At 38.8% G+C, this 18,904-nt stretch overlaps 1 protein-coding gene across 1 annotated transcript in view; it reads right to left on the bottom strand.

Moving 5' to 3' along the window:
- The window catches only part of PAWR (pro-apoptotic WT1 regulator), a 118,039-nt gene extending 105,627 nt beyond the window's left edge, over positions 1 to 12,412 (bottom strand). The window contains exon 1 of the mRNA XM_012750334.3: positions 11,654 to 12,412. Coding sequence (XP_012605788.2) covers positions 11,654 to 12,163 — 510 coding nt within the window. The 5' untranslated portion in view covers positions 12,164 to 12,412. The remainder of the gene's footprint in view (positions 1 to 11,653) is intronic.
- Positions 12,413 to 18,904: the final 6,492 nt, after the last annotated feature.

The raw sequence follows: 18,904 nt of genomic DNA, 5'->3' as shown, positions 1-18,904 counted from the left end.
GATAAAAATGGAAAAAATGTGTCAAGTTTATAAACAATAACCTATAGCTAATCTTGGCACAATCCTAGTTTTGCTGTTTTTTCAATTTTCTAAACAATATTCTTAAAATATGGTTTAGAGAAGCACTTGAGTTCCTCTAAGATACTAGTGGGAAGGAGGGAGGTAGAGAGGAAGAAAATATTTGTAAAAGTTGAATACACATGGGAAATAACACATGGGAAAAGATTCAAAAGCAATACCCATCCTTTAGTACCTGTATTTTAAGATGAACTGGAAGAATCTGAGAACGGAATAAACATCTACTTCTATTAATATATAAAGTACAGAACAAAGTCCAAACTCAAGGATAATACTAAGCTATAAACTTAATGATTACACTTAGACCAAACTCTGGCAATTTAATTTCATCAGAGTTCCTAAACCTCCACTCCATCCTCCTCCACACCCCCAAAATGTCATTATCAAATTTCTTCATTACAGAATTATTTTTGTAATCAAAAGAAACCACTTGGTACAACTTTGTTTAGATCCTATGCTCTAGTTTCTTTTTAACTCATGTGGAAATTTGGATTTATACTATTATGTGCATATTATTTTTACTGTATTTGTGCTATCACTCTTAAATAGATATATGTTTCTAAATAAAACTCTTTTAATGATTCCTAATCAGACAGGCAATTTTTTTTTATTTCCAGAGCAGTCAGTTATTGTACAAACAGGTATGGACAGAGGAAGGAAGTGCCCGGCCAACAATACTAACAACAGACTAAAGAACAGCAGAATGAAGTTTGAATTCCTTGGCATAACATTTGAATCTACCAAAATTGGTCCATATCATTCCTCTTTAACTGTTCTCCATTTACTCCCCACCAAGAATTCTCTGCACATCAGTTTCCTCTGTTAGAACATATCCTGCTTATTTCCCATGATGATAACCAATGTGTGGGCACTGGCAGCCAAACAGATCTGGAGTCAAAGCCAAAGCCAACTTCTGCCACATGGCCTTTGGGCAAGTCACAGCTTCTTTGAGGCTCAACTTCCTCATCTTGTAAATGAATGAATATAAAAAAACCTACCAGGTGAGTTACTGTGAGGATCAGACAGAATGGATGGAAAGCCCCAGGCATAGTGCTAGGAATAAAGTAGGCTTGCAATATAAAGCTATTATTTCCCAGCTCTGTGCCTTTGCACATTTTATTTACAACTGGAACATTACTCTGTCCCCCTCTCCACTCGGAAATTCCTTCTTACCAACTAAGACCTAGAACATAAAACCACTTCATCTTATGTAAGACCTTCCTTGACTCCCTTAGTTAGTGGCTCCCTTTTCTACGCTAGTTCAGTACTTCGTTCTTTCCTCCATCATAGTTCTTATTATATTAAATTGTAATTATTTGTTTTCTCTTTTTCCCTGAAAGAAGACTGGAAGTTCCTTAAAGACTTAGTGAATATCTTTGTATCACCTAGCACTGAACCTGGCACTGAGGCACTGGGGCACAGAGCTGGCACTGAAATGTTTCTAAAAACACCAACTAAAAGGGAATCTAACAAAATGGTACAGCATACAAGGGAGAGGAATGAGGAGGGCAAATGCTACACAGAAACCAAATAGGATGAAAAGACAAAAAGAGCTGTCACCTTTGGCAAGTAGGAGGTCACAAGCAACCAGAGAGATGAATTTCAACAAAGTAGTAGGAACTGAGCAGTGAAAGGGGAATCAGCAGGTGAAGACATTACCTTTAAGAAATTGAGCAATTACAGGGAAAAAAAGCAAGCGGAAAGTGAAGCATAATTAAGGAAATATCTCTGCATGGTAAGATAAAATGAGAAGCTGAGTATTAAGAAAGAAGGAATAAACAAGATCCCTATGGGGAGGTAGAGTTAGCTGGAGAGGTTAGGGGAGCGGAGATAATGCTAGACTCAGCGAGAGGTTAAGAAGGTTGAGGCTGAAATGCAACTGAAGTTTTGAGGTAAGAGCAGTCTGAGAAGATGATGATAATTTTTTTAAAACAATTAACCAGATTATCTCTAAAGACTTTTCCTGCTCCAAACATCCAGTTATGTAATTTTTAATACCAGCGAAATACCTCCCAAATCTACTCCTTCCTTTTCTACTGTCATTCCCCTGGCAACTATTATCAGATACTCACATGAGTATTCCTACTTCTCTGCTCCCTATTACTGTCTCTATGTCACTACTTGGATTGATCTTCCCAAACTGTTGCTTTACATGTTTTTACAATGTTTTTCATATTTCAGATAAATTAATGGGGATATAGATAGATATGTACAGTTATACATATACACACTATAACATTTTCTAAATTTTCTAATGCACTGGATTTGTTCCAGTGCAACTGATTGTTAAAGATGAACAAGCTGAGCATAACACTAAGTTTGCTTTTGTTTATGTGCAAATGCAAGAAATACTAGGTAAGCACAGAAAACTTACCCAGCCACACAGAAATACATCCATACACACCTCAAACAACTGCCAGTCACCTCACTTAGCTGTGTTATGAGCCACACCCATCCACATCTGGTGTAACATTTATATTAATTTCAGATAACCCTCCTTCTATTACTTCACAATAACTCACAAGCTGCAACCCTTTGACACCTACTTTTATTAAAAAACTCTGGATCTTTCTCAAGGTAGTATCATATTATTGTATTATTTTATGTACTTTCTTAACCATTTAAACTTCTACTCTTTACTATTTACATACCAATCACAAAGTTTTTGAGTGCTATGCTCCCAAAACTCCATTTTCACATATGTCGTAAAGTTTTTACCTTGCAATTTTGAGTTCTAGGAACTTATACATTGAGTTATATAGCATACATACATTTATAATTACTGCAGCTTTGACCACCAATTTCCCAGTGAAACCAATGGTTACAGAGGAGGTTCAAAAGGAAAAAGAAAAAAACAACTCTGGTCCCTCTTCACAATTATCTGAAGCTCCTAGTGCCTAGGAGACTCTTTGAAAGACCCAAATACTTTTCTTAAACAATGTTTCAGGAAACATGATATATGAAAAGAAATAAATAGCTATTTATCCAAGACAACTTATGTATCTGCCAATTCAAAAGCCACATAATAGGGCAGAGAAGCAGTAGGGTCCTTTCCAAATGAAGTAATGCTTAAGTATTTTAATATCAAACAGCATAAAACACATCCATCCCTATTTTTAAAACAATAACATCATAAAAATATTCATGATGAGTGGTTAAAAATACACACAAATCTGTATTTATAGTGTGGTTCCATTTCTTATCTAGAGACACAGAAATAAGATTAGAAACACAAATATTAATAAGATAACAGGTTTTTCTCTTTTCTAAGATTTATGTCCACAAGGGAACTACAATGAACACATTACCTTTTTATCACATTATTTTTACCAACAGAAAAAAATTAATTTAAGATTATATACATTTGATTTGGACGAAACTTTTTCTTGCATTATAGGACACAGAAGCCTTATTAAGAATTCAAAATCAGGCTCACGCCTATAATCCTAGCACTCTGGGAGGCTGAGGTTGGGTGGTTCCCTCAAAGTCAGGAGTTCGAAACCAGCCTGAGCAAGAGCGAGACCCCGCTGCCCCTACTTAAAATAGAAAGATATTAATTGGCCAACTAAAAATACATAGAAAAAATTAGCCGGGCATGGTGGCACATGCCTGTAGTCCCAGCTACTTTGGAGGCTGAGGCAGAAGGATTGCTTGAGCCCAGGAGTTTGAGGCTGTTGTGAGCTAGGCTGACACCACCGCATTCTAGCCAGGGCAAGAGTGAAACTCTGCCTCAAAAAAAAAAAAAAATTCAAAATCTAAAAGTAAATTCTTTATTTCAATATACTCTTACTTTTTATTCATATTCCTCAAGCACCATCTTCTGCATATCAATTAATCCTATTCTTCATAACTGAGATTTACATTCTTTTTAAATACTACTAAAAATATTCTGAAAAAACTCCAAAAATAGAAAATCAATTCATACTTTATATAACCTGCAAATTCTCTAAGAAATAATTAAGTATTTTGCTTATATGCCAGTAGATAAGCTTAGTCTGAAAAGTATCTTTTTCAGTTAGTTTTATTACAAAACATCTGTTTTAGCTTGTGTTTCAAGCTGTACTTTTTAATATTTGTTTATCCTAGTCACTTAGTCCCCTCAAGAATTTACTATAAAGAGCCTGAAAAAAAATTTTTAGCTGTCACAGAATTGTAATCTACAACATAAATTCTTTTATTTCAGCAAACCCTAACAAAATACAACTTTTCATAATACAACTGCTCTATTTCTTTAAATTCAACTACATAAAATGAGACTATTATTGAAAAATACATCGTGACGTACAAAAATTTGTTCAACGGAATTTCTGAACACTACCACAGGCTGGGCACGGTGGCTCATGTATATAATATAATCCCAGCACTTTGGGAGGCCTAGGCAGGAGGATTGCTTGTGAGGCCTAGAGTTCGAGACCAGCCTGGGCAACAGAGCCAGACCTCGTCTCTACAAAAATTAAAACAAAAAATATTAACTGAGCATGGTGGTGCAGACCTATAGTCCTAGCTACTCAGAATGGCAAGGCAGGAGGATTGCTTGACAGGAGTTCAAGGTTGCAGTGAGCTATGATCACACCACTGCACTCTAGCCTAGCCAACAGAGCAAGACTCAAAAAAAACATTACCACAGAATAAACATGTACCAGTCAATTGTCAACTCACTGCTAATATTTGAACTTACTGGAGATATTTCTACCTTTGAAGTGTATAAGCAGCAAAAACTTTCAGAAATTAAATATTCCTATAATTTCATTCACACATGGTGCCCAGTATATTTTTAAGTAACCTGAGGACAATGTAACAGCTGGCTGAGGCTTGATTCTACATCAGTAGGTATATGGCTATCATATAATTGCCTAAGACTTAAACTGATAGTTGCCTCAACAGTTAACCAAATATGTTTAATTCCCAGTCAAGGACACTGCAGGTCTAATATATAAGATTTATAAACAAAAGAAAAAAAAATTCTTGTACTTGATAATAGGTTGTTTGCTAAGACAGCCAAAGAAAGTTTTAGAAGTTTGAATTGCTAATTATTAAATAAACTGATAAATATATACTTTCTCTAAAAAAATATGTCAAAATTAAAAACAAGTGAAAGTAATGTTCTAATTATACATTACGTGTTAAAGGTTTTTTCTATGGTCTAGGTTTCTAACGAATCCTGTACAAGAAGCAAGGCAGACACAACACTCCGCATAAAAATGTCATTATATAAATGTTTAAAGTGTTTGAATTTCCAAGTAGCACAAGTCAAAGTATCTATAGCTTTTAACTGTAAGGTAAAAGTGAGAATTTACCAACCTTGTGAGAAATTTCTACTAGACACCAACAGTTACCAATGTAACCTATACAATAATTATAATTTATCATTTGGACATTTTTATAACATTTCCACAAACATTAGTTTGTTTGATTCATATAAGAATCCTGCTAGATGATCAGTATCATCAGTAAACTAGTACAGGGTATTTAAATCAGTTCTTCCCAAACTTTAGTGTGTAATCACTTAACATGTTAAAATCCAGTATTCAGGTAACTGCCACCTCCAAACTGAGGTGGATCCCAGAAATCTGCATTTTAAATAAACACAGGTGGAGCCTGGTACAGGTGATTCTCTCCTGGCTCCAGGCACTTTTAGGACACTGATTTAAGTAATATGACTAAGGCTGTAAACAGTCTTAAAGTCCATTTTTGTCCTCTGTATCAATGTTCTCAAATGTTTAGGTGATAGAGCTTTGCAGATCTTCATGGAAGAGATGAAAGTAAAAATTTTAGTAAATTTAAAGTATTATAGCCAGTTAAATTAAATACCTCTTATACTAAACTCTAGTACAAACATATGATAGTAGGTGCCCAAGTTTTAAGAACCTTAAAATTGGGGAGATCCCTACCATTTCATTTTCTCTGTGAAATGTGGGAAAGGCTGATAATAAATTATTTTAAGTTAACAGTTTCTCACGGTTTGAATACCACCTCAGTTTACTGAGTGGGGAGCTAAAATGAAGATACTGCAAGTTCTAGGAACATAATGAAAGACTAAGATGTAAATATAAATGCACTTAGAGCATAACTGTGTGAATACACTAAAAACCATTAAACTATATACTTTAAAAGGGTGGATTTTATAGTATGTGAATTATATCTCAATTTTTTAAAAAAGAAAAAAAGCACTGAGAAAATTTCAAACCCTAATATTTGAACATTATATCAACACTACTATTAAATAGTTTAATTACTTTCTGGCCTACATCATAGGTGCTAAAAGCCAATGTAGACATAAGAAAGAGCATAAACAGGCCACTGGCTTGATAATGATTTTAAATAAGAATTTTAATTCCACTATGTTTATTTGCTCTTAAATTTCTCCAATAAAATTCTATCTCATCTTTTATAAATAGAGCTATTTTTAAATTCTACAGTAATGTATTGACACCTTACACTTTATCACTAAAATTAACTTTGTATTTCTTGAGACAGAGTCTTGCTCTGTCGCCCCAGCTGGAATGCAGTGGCATCATTACAGCTAACTGCAACCTCAAACTCCTGGGCTCAAGCTATTCTCCCGCCTCAGTCTCCCAAGTAGCTGGGACTACAGGTGCACACCACCACCTGGCTAATTTTTTTTCTCTTTTCTGTAGAGATAGGATCTCTCTCTTGCTCAGGCTGGTGTCATACTCCAAACCTCAGCCTCCCAGAATGCTAGGATTACAGGCCTGAGCCATCTCGCCCCAGCCTATCTTTGTATTTCTTAAACTAGGTATACAGTATGTAATACACCAAAGTATAATAAGATAAGTTATTAAGCACCAGACTGTGAGTGCAGACTATCTGTAGACTTATTACAAATATGACCTCAAGCAAGTAAGTAACTTACCCTCTCTGCCCATTTTTCTTCCATAGGGCCATGGTGAGAATCAAATGCACCAATATATGTAAAGTGCTTAGAACAGTGCCTGGCACTTAATAAGCACACCATAAATGTCATCTACTTTAATCATGTAATTATTATTTTTATAAGAAATGGCATCCTAGCTCAGACAACTCATTACAAATCCTGATAAAGCTAAAATTTCAATTTACTTTACCAATGAGCTCAAACATTTATGAAGTAAGGCTTAATATCTTATTAAGTAGCCTCAGTGTTTACACTATAACTACCCTTCACAAGTCAAATTTCTCCAGCTCTGAGTCATTATTAGTTTCTCTCCTGACTCATCACACAGAAAGGTAGACAGTCTGGAACATAATGGGAATACCAAAAGGTATTTCTCAATCTACCTAGATTTAAAAAGTTTACTAAGTGGAACTTGTCCTATATAATGTTCAATAAATATACTAAATAATTATGACCTAAATTGTGTTCATTTAAAAGTGCTTTCTATGTATTAAATGCTCCTTTATCCTCCCTTTTACTAACCTGAGTTCAAACTATGGAATGGCTATTAAAACACCATCTTGACATAAAAACAATGTATCACTTAACTAAAATCTAAGATCCTCATTTTCTGACCACTAGCCAAAAATAAATTTACATTTTACTGATATTTTGCCAAGCAAACTATATAGGGTTAGAAACAATCTCTGAGCCTACAAATTTGATTAATTTCTGTTCAATTCCATACTTTTACTGTTTTCCTTATTCAGATATTGAAGTTATTTAAGAAAACCTTCAATAAAAAGTTATGGAAAAATCCAGGGAAATATGCTAAATAAGGCAAAGTAATTCTTAAAAACTCTCCTTTCCCTAGATGCGCACGTATACAAAAAAAACACAAAAACATTTAAAATATGATTTTGTCACTTTCTATGTGACCTTGAGTCATTTAAACTCTAAGCCTCCATTTTCTCCTCTGGTAATGGGGACAGAAAGAGTAACTGTAACTACCACATGGGATTGCTGTGAGCATTAAGTACATAAAGCACTTTAGCCAATCACCATGCAAACTGAAGTTTTAGATACTGTATATGTTAACTTTTATAATTAAACCAGAACTTTGGTGCCACCTCTGCCTATTGAAATATATTTTCTATGGCAACCATCTCCATTAACCCATTCAGGCAAACTTATCCAATAGCAATAACTTCACATGCACTCTGAGAATAGGTATACAACTGTCTAAGAAGCTTTCCTGAACTATTCCTCTTCTTTGAGTTAGGTACCCTGCCCAGGGACTAAGTTATACCTATCACTCTATTTATCATATTTCCTTATATCATTTGAGAGCACCCTGTAGGCCAGGCCTTTGTCCTGCACCCCATACTGCAGCCCAAGTTCTTAACCCTGGCTCACATTAGAAACACATGGGGAGCTTATAAAAATATTAATGCCTGGGATCTATCCCAGACCCATTAAATAATAAAGGGGGGGAGGGGAGAAGAAGGCAAGAAGCAGGGGAAGCAGTTTTTAATATTCTCACATGGTATAACCGTGCTACCAGAAGAACCACTGCACTCTGATACTTAAAATACTATACAGTTATGTAGACATGTACATATGTGAGAAAATATGTTTAAATATACAGGTACAGAAAAATATATAAGATTCATCCTCAATAGCCTCTCCCTGCCCAATCATCTCTTCCCTTTAAACACACATTTCTAATAAATAATTAGTTCTATGCTGCATTAAGATAGCTGGTAAACTGTTAACTCAGTATTTAAGTTTTTCATGTAATTATGCCTTATCCTTTTTCCTAGATTACAGCCTTGCTCCTTGAGAATGTATACTGCCTTATTATTCTTGTTTTCTCCAGTGCTTAGCATAGTGCCTTGAACACAGACATATAATAAATATAATATTTGACCTGATAAACAGACACAAAAATTATTGGCAGGAAGTATGCCATGACCAAATTATCCAATTCAGGCTAATTATTACTAAAAAATTAGAAAAAGTAAAAATTTACAAGTTGTTTTTTTTAAAATAAACCTTTTAGTGAGAACTAAAGTTTATCTCATTAAAGAGCATCTGGATATTTGAGCTTTACAGACATCACATGCAACATCCACCCAGTTTCCTACCTCTCAAATCAGTCTGTTTTAGTTTTTGACCTGCTTCCTTGCTAAACTTCTAATTGATTTTGGTATCTTTAGCTGTTGTCAGGTACCTTTACAACAATATAATGTTTTGTAACTGGTTAAATGAGTTAAAAACACCCAGAATATATCACACAGATGTTTAGTAAGTATTCTTGAAGGATCTTAATGTTTATCAACCACTAAAATAGGCTCCCTCCATACAAACTACATGTTAATCTACTAAAGTAAACTTGGTTGGGAATACCATCTGAAAATAAGAGAATCTTATTCAACATTAGATAAAATACAAGTCTACTTCTGATACCGACAGATTGGTGATTTTCATTCTTTTACAGTATTTTCATACCTCAGAAGTTTGTAAAATGCAATATTACTTTTTAAAACAAGAGTGCTAAATTATATTACACAACAAAGTCCACAACAACTGGCATTCCCACTGTTGACACTACTAGGAGAAATGGCACACAATTCTAAAAAAGCAACAATCTAAAGATACAAAATAGTTTACCTTTAAAGTTTTGCATCATATATTCTACCACCATTAAAAGAGTCTAAAAGACTTAAGTTATTTTTAAAAAAGTGAAAATATGGGTAGGCACCCAAGAAGTATGTCTGTTAATTAGATACTGTAGTAAAACATTACCATGTTTTTTTGGGTCCTACAGCTTGAAACTGATAGAGCCATAATTACCACTAAAAGAAAGCCATACTCAATCCCCTATTCAATAAAAAGGTTCAAATTCCACAGACAGAAAAAAGAAAAAAAAATGATACCCTGGGTTGTTTATTTTTAAGAAAGATTAAATTTAGGAGTTGCCAACACCCAAACGAAAAACATTCCAGAGTATTAGACTCAATTGTAGTAGGGAGTCATCTACATTCTCAGCACTATGTTCCCTTACTCAAAGCAGGAGTGTTAACAAAGGATGTTTCTTAGGATCTCACAAGATACACCCTACTTATTTCGCAAACATTACCCTTGTTTAAAAAAAAAAAAAGTTTCTGAAAAATAATTTTAGCACAAGCAGCCAAAAAACAGTGAAGTTTAATATTTGCCAAGAAATTTCCCAAAATAAGACCCCTGTCAGATGAACAATGAAGAAAAGATTGAAAATGACAAATTCTTTTATTTGGACCATCAGCTACTTTTAAAAATAAAGCTGAGGAATGTAGCTTTTCCAAAGCCTTGTCTTCAATTTCCCCTTAATCTTCGTATTTTTAACTAAAAGAAAAAAAAACCTGGTAATTTGATTACCACTCTTATGAATTCCTTTTAAAGCAATTTAATGAATAACAGATCTTTTGTGCAAGTAGCAAACCGCAGAAGACAGTTTTTCTGGCTGATAAAAATCTCTCTGAAACACTCACATAAAAATACACCCTACAAAGACACACAATCATTTTCCAGGTATGGAAATCATATTAATACTAAAAATTTGGGCATATGTGATTCACACCCTATCTTATTGAAAATACTTTTACTTAAACTACAATTAAAGTTAGTAAATTCTTAATAGCTATTTACTAGGAAGCAAAATTTAGTAAATTAGAAGGCCAAGAGTAACAAAAAAAAAAAAACAAACAAAAAAATGAAAACCTAAAGAGCCAATGAGAAAAAGATTCTGCTACTTTGGGTCAAACAGGGTAGTTGAACCAATTCCCCAAACAGGTGAGCTACTTTAATATTAACCAACACTTGTTTGGGATTGTTTTGTTTCTGGTATAAAGGGAGGTGTGATTATACCCTAAGTGAAAATTTTTACCAGTCACTCTAATAGGAAGATGCTGCTGCTTGCAGCATGTTTTCAGACTGCTCAAAAATACCAAAAAACAAAAAGAAACAAACAAAAAGCCTCAAAACCCTAACACAAATGTTTTCCAGATACAGTACTTAAATACGTGAAGAGATCGTCTTAGCAAACAGAATTGTGGGTTGCTACAGCATTCCTATTGTCCTAAATAGCACTCAGGAAAAAAGAAGTGCGTTATTGGAGAGCACAATTTTATAAAGTCAATTTACATATGAATTAGTGCATTAATTCATCTGGATATACTCATTTGGGGTTCACTGCAAGATAAATCTGTCTTGTCTATTGCTAAGGCCACATTTTCTTACAGGTGCTACTAAACACTGTTTATCTCTTTTTTCCTAACAATCTGATAACTTGAGACCGGACACGTGGGAAACTAGAGTAGGTCGTCATCACCATTAATCAATTTTTCTAACTGATCACGCATTAACAGACAAGTCTAGGTTGGCAAATCCTAGAGCCACAAGCTGTCCTCCTAACACGGTAGAGAAGGATCCTGGGTCTGACTGAGACCTTAGCCAGGAAGCCAGAAAAGCACGTGTCCTACTTGGGATTTGGGGAACTTCCCAGGAAGCATTTGTTCAGAGTAAAACTTCATCACCCTCTGCCTGCCGAACTCGGTGAAAGGATAAGAAGCACGCGCCAGAGCAGGAAAACTCTGGGCCCTGGAGACTCGGGGAACTCCCAGGAGGAAAACGCACGGCGGCGGCCCCCGCCCGGCTCACCTCCGCGGCGGGGATATTGACCACGCCGGTGGAGCGCCGCTTCTCACGCAGCTTCCTCTTCTCGATCTGCCCCTTGCCTTTCCTGGCACTGGGGCCCGAGCTCTTGCCCTTGTCCGAGGCGCCGTCCCGCTCCTCCTCGTCGCCCCGGGGCGGCGGCGCCCCCGAGGCGGCGGCGGGGGTCTCGTCCTCCGGCCGCCGCGGGACGGGGGCTGCGCGGGCCAGCGCGGCGGGGCCGACCGCGCAGTTCACGCCCCCGGCAGCGGGGGCGGCAGGTGCGGCCGCGCCGCCCGGGAGGTTGTTGTTGAGCTCGTTGGCCGCGGCGGCCGCCGAGGTGCCCAGCGCGCCCGCCGGGGGCTTCCCGGCGGGGTCGCTGCCGCCCCCTCCCGCGGCGGCCGGGCCCGGGGGGTTCTGCTTGGCGCGCATCTTCTCGCGTTTCGCCTTCCACTCCTCCAGGAAGTCTGTGGTGCTGCCGCTGAGGCCGCTGCTGGTCCGGTAGCCACCGGTCGCCATATTCCCAGCGGGGCCGGCCGGGTCCTCACCTCAGGCTGCCGCCCCCACCCCGGCTCCGGCCGCTGCCGCCGCCTCTTCCTCTCCACGGCCCGGAGGATGCGAGGGAACGACCTCCGGGCGCGGGGCGGCCGCCGGTCCCCCAGCAGCCGCAGGTCTGAGGGGAAAGACAAAAGGGGCGGGTAGGGGACGCGCAAGACCCCGGCCCGAAGGTCTGGCCCCCGGCCGCGCCCCTCGCAAGCCCGCCCGCCGGAGCGCGCCCACTCGTCCTGCGGGCGGTCGCCGCGAGTCCCCACCCGGCAAAGTTCCCCAACGCACCTACACGGCGGGCCGGACGGTCGCCGCCCCTCGAGGGGAGGAGAGAGGCACTGACCCCACCCCCGTGCGCGCCGGCGGCAGTCAGGGTACCAGGGCCAGACCCCGCCACCTGTTGGCGCGCCTACCGCCCGCTCCTTGCTCCGGCCACCGCCGGCCCGAGGTGCCCGCCACCCACACCTCCATGCCGGGCGTCAGGCGCGGAGCCCCTAGCCGGCTTGCAGAGGAGGCGGGGACCCAGCTGTCCGGCCGGGCCGGGAGGGGACGGGTGCGCGGCCGGCCCGGGCAGCCCCTTACCTCGGAGGAACTGGGGGGCACGAGGCGCGGGGCTGGGAGTGGGCGCCCAGGTGAGCCGAAGCTGCCGCGCGAAAGACGCCGCGGCAAAGTAGCCGTCCGGGGCGCGCGGCAGTCCCGGGATGGGAGGGAGAGGAAAAGGGAGGGAGGGCGCCAGGGGCGGGAGGGGAGCCGAGCGGCGCCGAAGCACGGGCGGAAAGGGCCGAGGCGGAGCGCTCGGGGCGCGGCGCGCGGTGGGGAGGGTCGTGCCGCCGACGCCCCGCCCCCAGCGCTCAGGTGCGCGGCGCCGCGGCCCGCCCGCCGCCAGCCGCCCGCCGCCCGCCGGCTGGACCGCACATTCCTGGGCTCGCGGCCTCGCGGCGCCTGCGACTCCGGGGCGGAAACGGCTCCACGCCCTTCTCCCCACTCCTCTTCTCCGCCTTTCTCCTCTCCCACCACTCTTCCTTTTAAGTACAAGATCGTGTTATTCCAGGGAAAGTCTCAAATGCTGCTGGCTAAGGGGGAAAGAGCGAGCAACTTGTGATGATTCAGGGCATAACTAGTCAGGATGAGAAAACACTCACGCGTCCCTTTTCCTCGTCTCTGCCCCCTTTTCAGATGAACTAGAGTGACTGCTAGGAGAATAGAAAGAACTGAAACAAGCCCGGCACCCTCCTGTGAAAACTGTGCTGTCCTAGTGAAAAGGGTTGGCTAATAGGAAGGGCTTAAATTGCCAATGGAATATCAAGATTTTACTATTATGTTGGGCTTGCGGGAGGAAAAAAAAAAAACTCAGTTTGACAATTTATCGTGTTGGCAATCCCAGTTTTGTTTGGAGTTTTCCTCTTAACCCTGTCTCTACACCTCTTGACAGTTACTGAATTTAGAGGCAAAGCTCCCTACCAAAGTACTAAAGCTTGCATTGACGCTGATTTGAAAGGAGCTGGGACAGTGATGTCTCTATTTTTTCATCCCTAACGTACCGAGGGTGAATCTAACCCTCACATGCAAGTCATCTAAGCTTTCTGGATCAGGGCTGGGTGGGCTGCTACTGACAGCATCTGAGGAGACTGACCTTTCTATATCCAAGTAATGTCAGGGCACATCATTATCATAGGCTACAAATGCCAGGTCTCCATTTTTTTAAAAAGAAAAAAAAAAAAAGTAGGAGAGCACTGAATCACACTCTTACCTAACATAAATCTTTCTTCCTACTTAATATTCCTGTTTTGCCCAGGTGACACATGGTGGGTGGGCAGGAGAAAGTGATTCACCAAGCTCTGTATTTCTCAAAGGGAAAATCACACAGTTCTGAATTTTAGTCTGGCTGTTGGGTGTTGGGGTGAACATATAGATAACTAGGAGTGAGCTCTGGAAAAATCCTTGGAATAGGTTTAAAGGCTGAGTGGCCATTTACCTAGCTGATACCAACCCAAGTGCACCATCTGCAATTCTTCAATTACAAATTCATTATTTTGTTTTCTGAGTTGCAAGGGGGTGGGGAGAGGGAGAATGGGGTATTAAATATATTCACATTAATATACTTTGTAACTTATCAGACGATTTTCTCTTGGAAGGGCTACAGGATATTGTCAGCCTGGATACAACATAAATAGCTGAGAGATCTTGAGCATGTTTAAATTCTCTAAAATTCAGCTTTCTTTACTACAAAATCAGCAATATCAGCATATATTTTAAAGTGTTTTAAGAATTGACACTGCATGTAAAGTGTGCTTGGTTCAAGGAAGGCGCTGGGTAAACATAGTCCCTTCTAGTAAGAGGATGTCAAGCACTTAGAGTTCTGGGTCTCTAAGAAGTTGGGAGGCAGAGCAGGGAGGAAAGCGAAAATGATGAGGTACTGAATATGCAATATTGCCCTGAAAACGATAGACTTTGAATGAACTAGGTACTAAGATAACACCTATACTAAATTTATCACTGCATCTCTTAGACCAGTTCTCTTAGATTTAATAGACTCTTGAGTCAGGAATGTTGGCTACTACTGACTTGTATGGCTGGTCAAGTTACTTAATTTTTGTGCCTCTGTTTACTTACATATAAAATGGGAATAATAATACTTCCTACATTGTAAGAGTGTTGTGAAAGTGCCTGCAGTCCTTAGATAAAAGGTAGGATGTGAGTACCAGAGTAGTTATTATTAGCCTATAAAGTGCCCTAGTAACCACGGATGAAAGAGATTATTGAGGTACAAAGCTCCGTGTTTCATTATTGTTATCACTTATTATACCTTTTGTCTTTACCATTCTCAATATTCCCAAAGATATATTTCACAGCCAGACTGCTTCCAACATTGAACCAAGATATTTAGCTGAGTCAGACCTAAATTGCAAGATGTTTGCATATCATCAATCTTTATGTATAGTGTTCTGATGAAATCATCCTCAAAGACTGGGAGCTTGATTTCTCAAGCTTAGCACTATTGACATTTGGAGCTGGATAATTCTTTATATAGAGGGTTGTCCTGTCCATTATAGATTGTTTAGTGGCATCTTTGGCTTCTACCTACTAGATATCAGAGGCAAATTCTTCCCCAGTTGAGAACCTCTGAGTTAGCATAAAATAAAATTTTTAGTGACCCTCTTGTCCTTAATAATAAAAGAAAATATTACAATGCTAATAAAACAAATAAAAAGAGTGACACTTATTCTGAATGTTGTCTTCATGTTTTTTTAGGCAGTGTATTAATATTTATGTATTGCTATGATTTGAAATAGCCTGTTTCTATGTGTTGCAATAATAGTATATTGGGAAGTAGCCATTTCACCTTCAATGCAAATATTTCTGGAGCATATGCAATTGATCCTCTAAAATCAAAATAATACATATGCATAGTAAAAAAAGTTAAACTTTAATTCTACAAGGATTATAACAAAAAACAGCAATCCCTTGCCCATCTTCCCACTCCCAAAACTCTTTTAACACTTTCTGCTAATATAGATCTTCATATTTATATTTTAATGTGCTTATCTGCTATTCTACTTGTTGATTTTTCCATTTTAGATATCTTAAAGAAGGGGATTTAGTTCTCTTACACTAACTACATAGGCTTTGTATATTCCTAAACTCCCTCTATATTTATGTCATAATTTTTATTAAATAAACATTGCAAGATGCTTGCATATCATCAATCTTTATGTTGTTCGCAAATATTGTTCAGAGCTGAGCCATGCCGTGTACTATGATTGCATTTGGGTTTTTTTGTTTGTTTGGTTTTTGTACACAGGGTCTTGCTTTGTCACCTGTGCTAGAGTACACTGGTGTCATCATAGCTCACTGCAGCCTCAAACTCCTGGGCTAAGTTCAAGAGATCCTCCTACCTCAACCTTCCAAGTAGCTGGGACTATGGGCACATGCTACCATGCCCCGCTGATTTTTCTATTTTTTGTAGAGAAAGGGTCACTCTATATTGCTCAGGCTAGTTTCAAACTCCTGGCCTCAAGTAATCCTCCTGCTTCGGCCTCCCAAAGTGCTGGGATTACAGGTGTGAGCCTCTGCACCCAGCTGTATGATTGCATTTCTGGGTTTTTTTACAACTGTTTTTCCTTGTTTCACAACTACTTCTTTTTTCCTGTAGTTAAAACTTGCCTCTTTTTATTATTGGCTTTTAAAAATATATAACAGTGACAAATTTACACCCAAATTTTCTTACTCTCAATGGAGTAAATCACATTGGATAAGCTATCAGTTCTACCTCTCTCTCTCTCTCTCTTTTTCTGAGACATCTCTTCTGGAGCCCTCTAACCCCTCCTTTAATCTGGATTGATTTCTAGGTCTGTTGCTTTGTGGTTATCCTGGGATTATGCTTCTGTGACATCTTGAAATTATTTTCTGTACATCCTCCTTATTTCATAAGTCCCATATTTTCCTCTTTCTTGTTTCTCCCCCTCACTTTAGGAAAGTACATCCTCAGTATGTTCTGGAGATCATATAACTCATCTTGGAAACCTTGCATATTGAAAAATGGTTTTAATTTACCTTCATAATTGATTAATAGTTTGGTGGGACACAGAACTCTAGGATGGAAATCATTCTCCTTCATAATTTTGAAGGCATCACTATATTAACTTCTAGTTTCCAGAGTGACTGTTGAGAAGACCAATGGCATTCTGATTCCTTTGTATTTTCTCTTTGGAAGTTTTTGGATCTTCTTACCCAGATCCTCTGAAATACCTTGAAGAGTATGCTCTGATCTGGTCTTTATTCACTATTATGTTAGGCACTTTGTGGAAGCTTTTAATCTGTTATCTGCCCTCAAGTTGGAAATTTTCCCTGTCCCATTTCTTTGATAAGTCTTTTCTTCCATTTTCTCTGTTCTCTCTCTTTGGAACTCCTGTTAAGCAGTTGTTGGACAGCTAGGAGTTCTCTAATAAGTTTTTTTTTTATCTTTTCTCTCCTATTTTCCATTTATTTGGCATGTTATTCTACTTTCAAGTAAAATTTCTTCTACTTTATGTGCCAACCTTTCTATGGAATTTTATGTTTCTGCCACCATTTTTTCTAAGATCTATTTCTTGTTCTCTAAATATTGCTTTTCTATAGTTTCTGTTCTTATGTCACATAGTCAGCATCTTTTCTCTCCGTAAGGAAATTTCTTCAACTTTTCTTCTGCTAATCCTGCACTGTGTCTCTTACCTATATTTTTCTTTTTTTCTTTTGGTTTGTTTTATTCTTTGTCTTTCATGTTAGAGCATTTCATTTCATCAATCAGCTGTTAATTTATATTTAAGACTGAAGCACTGAAAACCTGATTGGAAGCTCTCCTATGAAAGGGCAGAGCTTGTTGACTAATGGGCCTCCTTTAGGGGGTTGGTGATTGGACCCAAACATTTTATGGAGACATGTGTCAAATGTCAGCATCTGTGGAGCTTCTCTTTTAGCCTTATCATTTCCCCTGAGAAAAACTGTGTTTCTGCCTGTGTTGCCAGTTGCCAACATTTTGGGGTGCTAGTCAGGGAAAAGGGACTAGGGGAGTCTCATTACTCAACATGCAGGTTTTCACTCAATTCCTATCCTCAGTAGGCCTGGCATACCCAAGTTCAGTGCATTTGTGATTCAATATCTGCAGAATGTGAACTTCGAGTTCTCTGCCAGGATCAGGGGAGACAGCCTCCTTGCTACTGAGCCTGCAGAAGGGACCTGAGACTCTAACTATCCCCTATGCAGATTTTCAACTCATCTTTCTGTTTTCGCACCCATCCTTTGCTCTCTTTTAGAGGTATATGCTGCTGCCTCCAATTTATGAGTCTTTCTTTAGGGGTCTGCAAAACAAAAAGATTACTTCTTATTGACTTTGTCTCCTGCAGGTCATTAGGATTCACTTTTCTCTGCTGTGCTGAAGTCTAACTGCCTTCTATCTATTATCTTCCAAAATTCTGTTCTTATCTCTTATCCTCTTTGTTGTTATTGGTTTATCATTTTACTTTTGTTTCAGTGAAGTTACTTGAGAGAATAGAGATAAATATGTATGTTCAATCTTTTGTGTTTATAGGCAGTCCAATATATCCATTTTGCAGATTTCCAGATACTTTGAAATCTACTCCATAAGTCTAGATCAGCAGAGACCTCTACATCCTATTTCCCTCCTTGTTGAATTATATCATAAGCTCATATTGATTGACACTGGAAGAAAGAGCTCTAAAAATATGTTTATCTTTTATAGGCTGTTTTTGAAAATGTGGCTCATTATATTACATAATATTCCTATTATGAAAAACCTAGAAAAAAATTTCTGACATCCATATTAAAAATAGATGTATTTCTAATTCTCTTTTTTTCAATATCCTCTTACTAATCCTAAAAGATGTGTTTCTCTTTTGTAATTGTTTTTTTAAACCACAGTAAAACTATATTTTACATAGCTAGTGAATTTTCCCTTTTTCAATTGCCTACAGGTAATCTTAGCCCAGATTTTTGGCCTATCCAAAAGGTTTTATGATGCCTGAAGTTTATACAATATGGTAGACTTTCTTTAAGAAGAAGAATAGGTAAGAAAATAAGTATTTAGAATGAGTAAGAAATGTTTAAAAATTATATATTTTAACAAATTGACAAATGTCATACATTTCACAAAAATACAGAAAACAACTAAATTATTCATTAATTTACTCTATATCATATTGCTATCATACTACTTTG

The sequence above is a fragment of the Microcebus murinus genome, chromosome 10 (genome assembly GCF_040939455.1).
Source record: "Microcebus murinus isolate Inina chromosome 10, M.murinus_Inina_mat1.0, whole genome shotgun sequence".
In the NCBI taxonomy this organism is placed as follows: Eukaryota; Metazoa; Chordata; class Mammalia; order Primates; family Cheirogaleidae; genus Microcebus; species Microcebus murinus.
The sequence above is the reverse complement of the archived record's forward strand: the minus strand, read 5'-3'. Positions and strand labels throughout refer to the sequence as shown.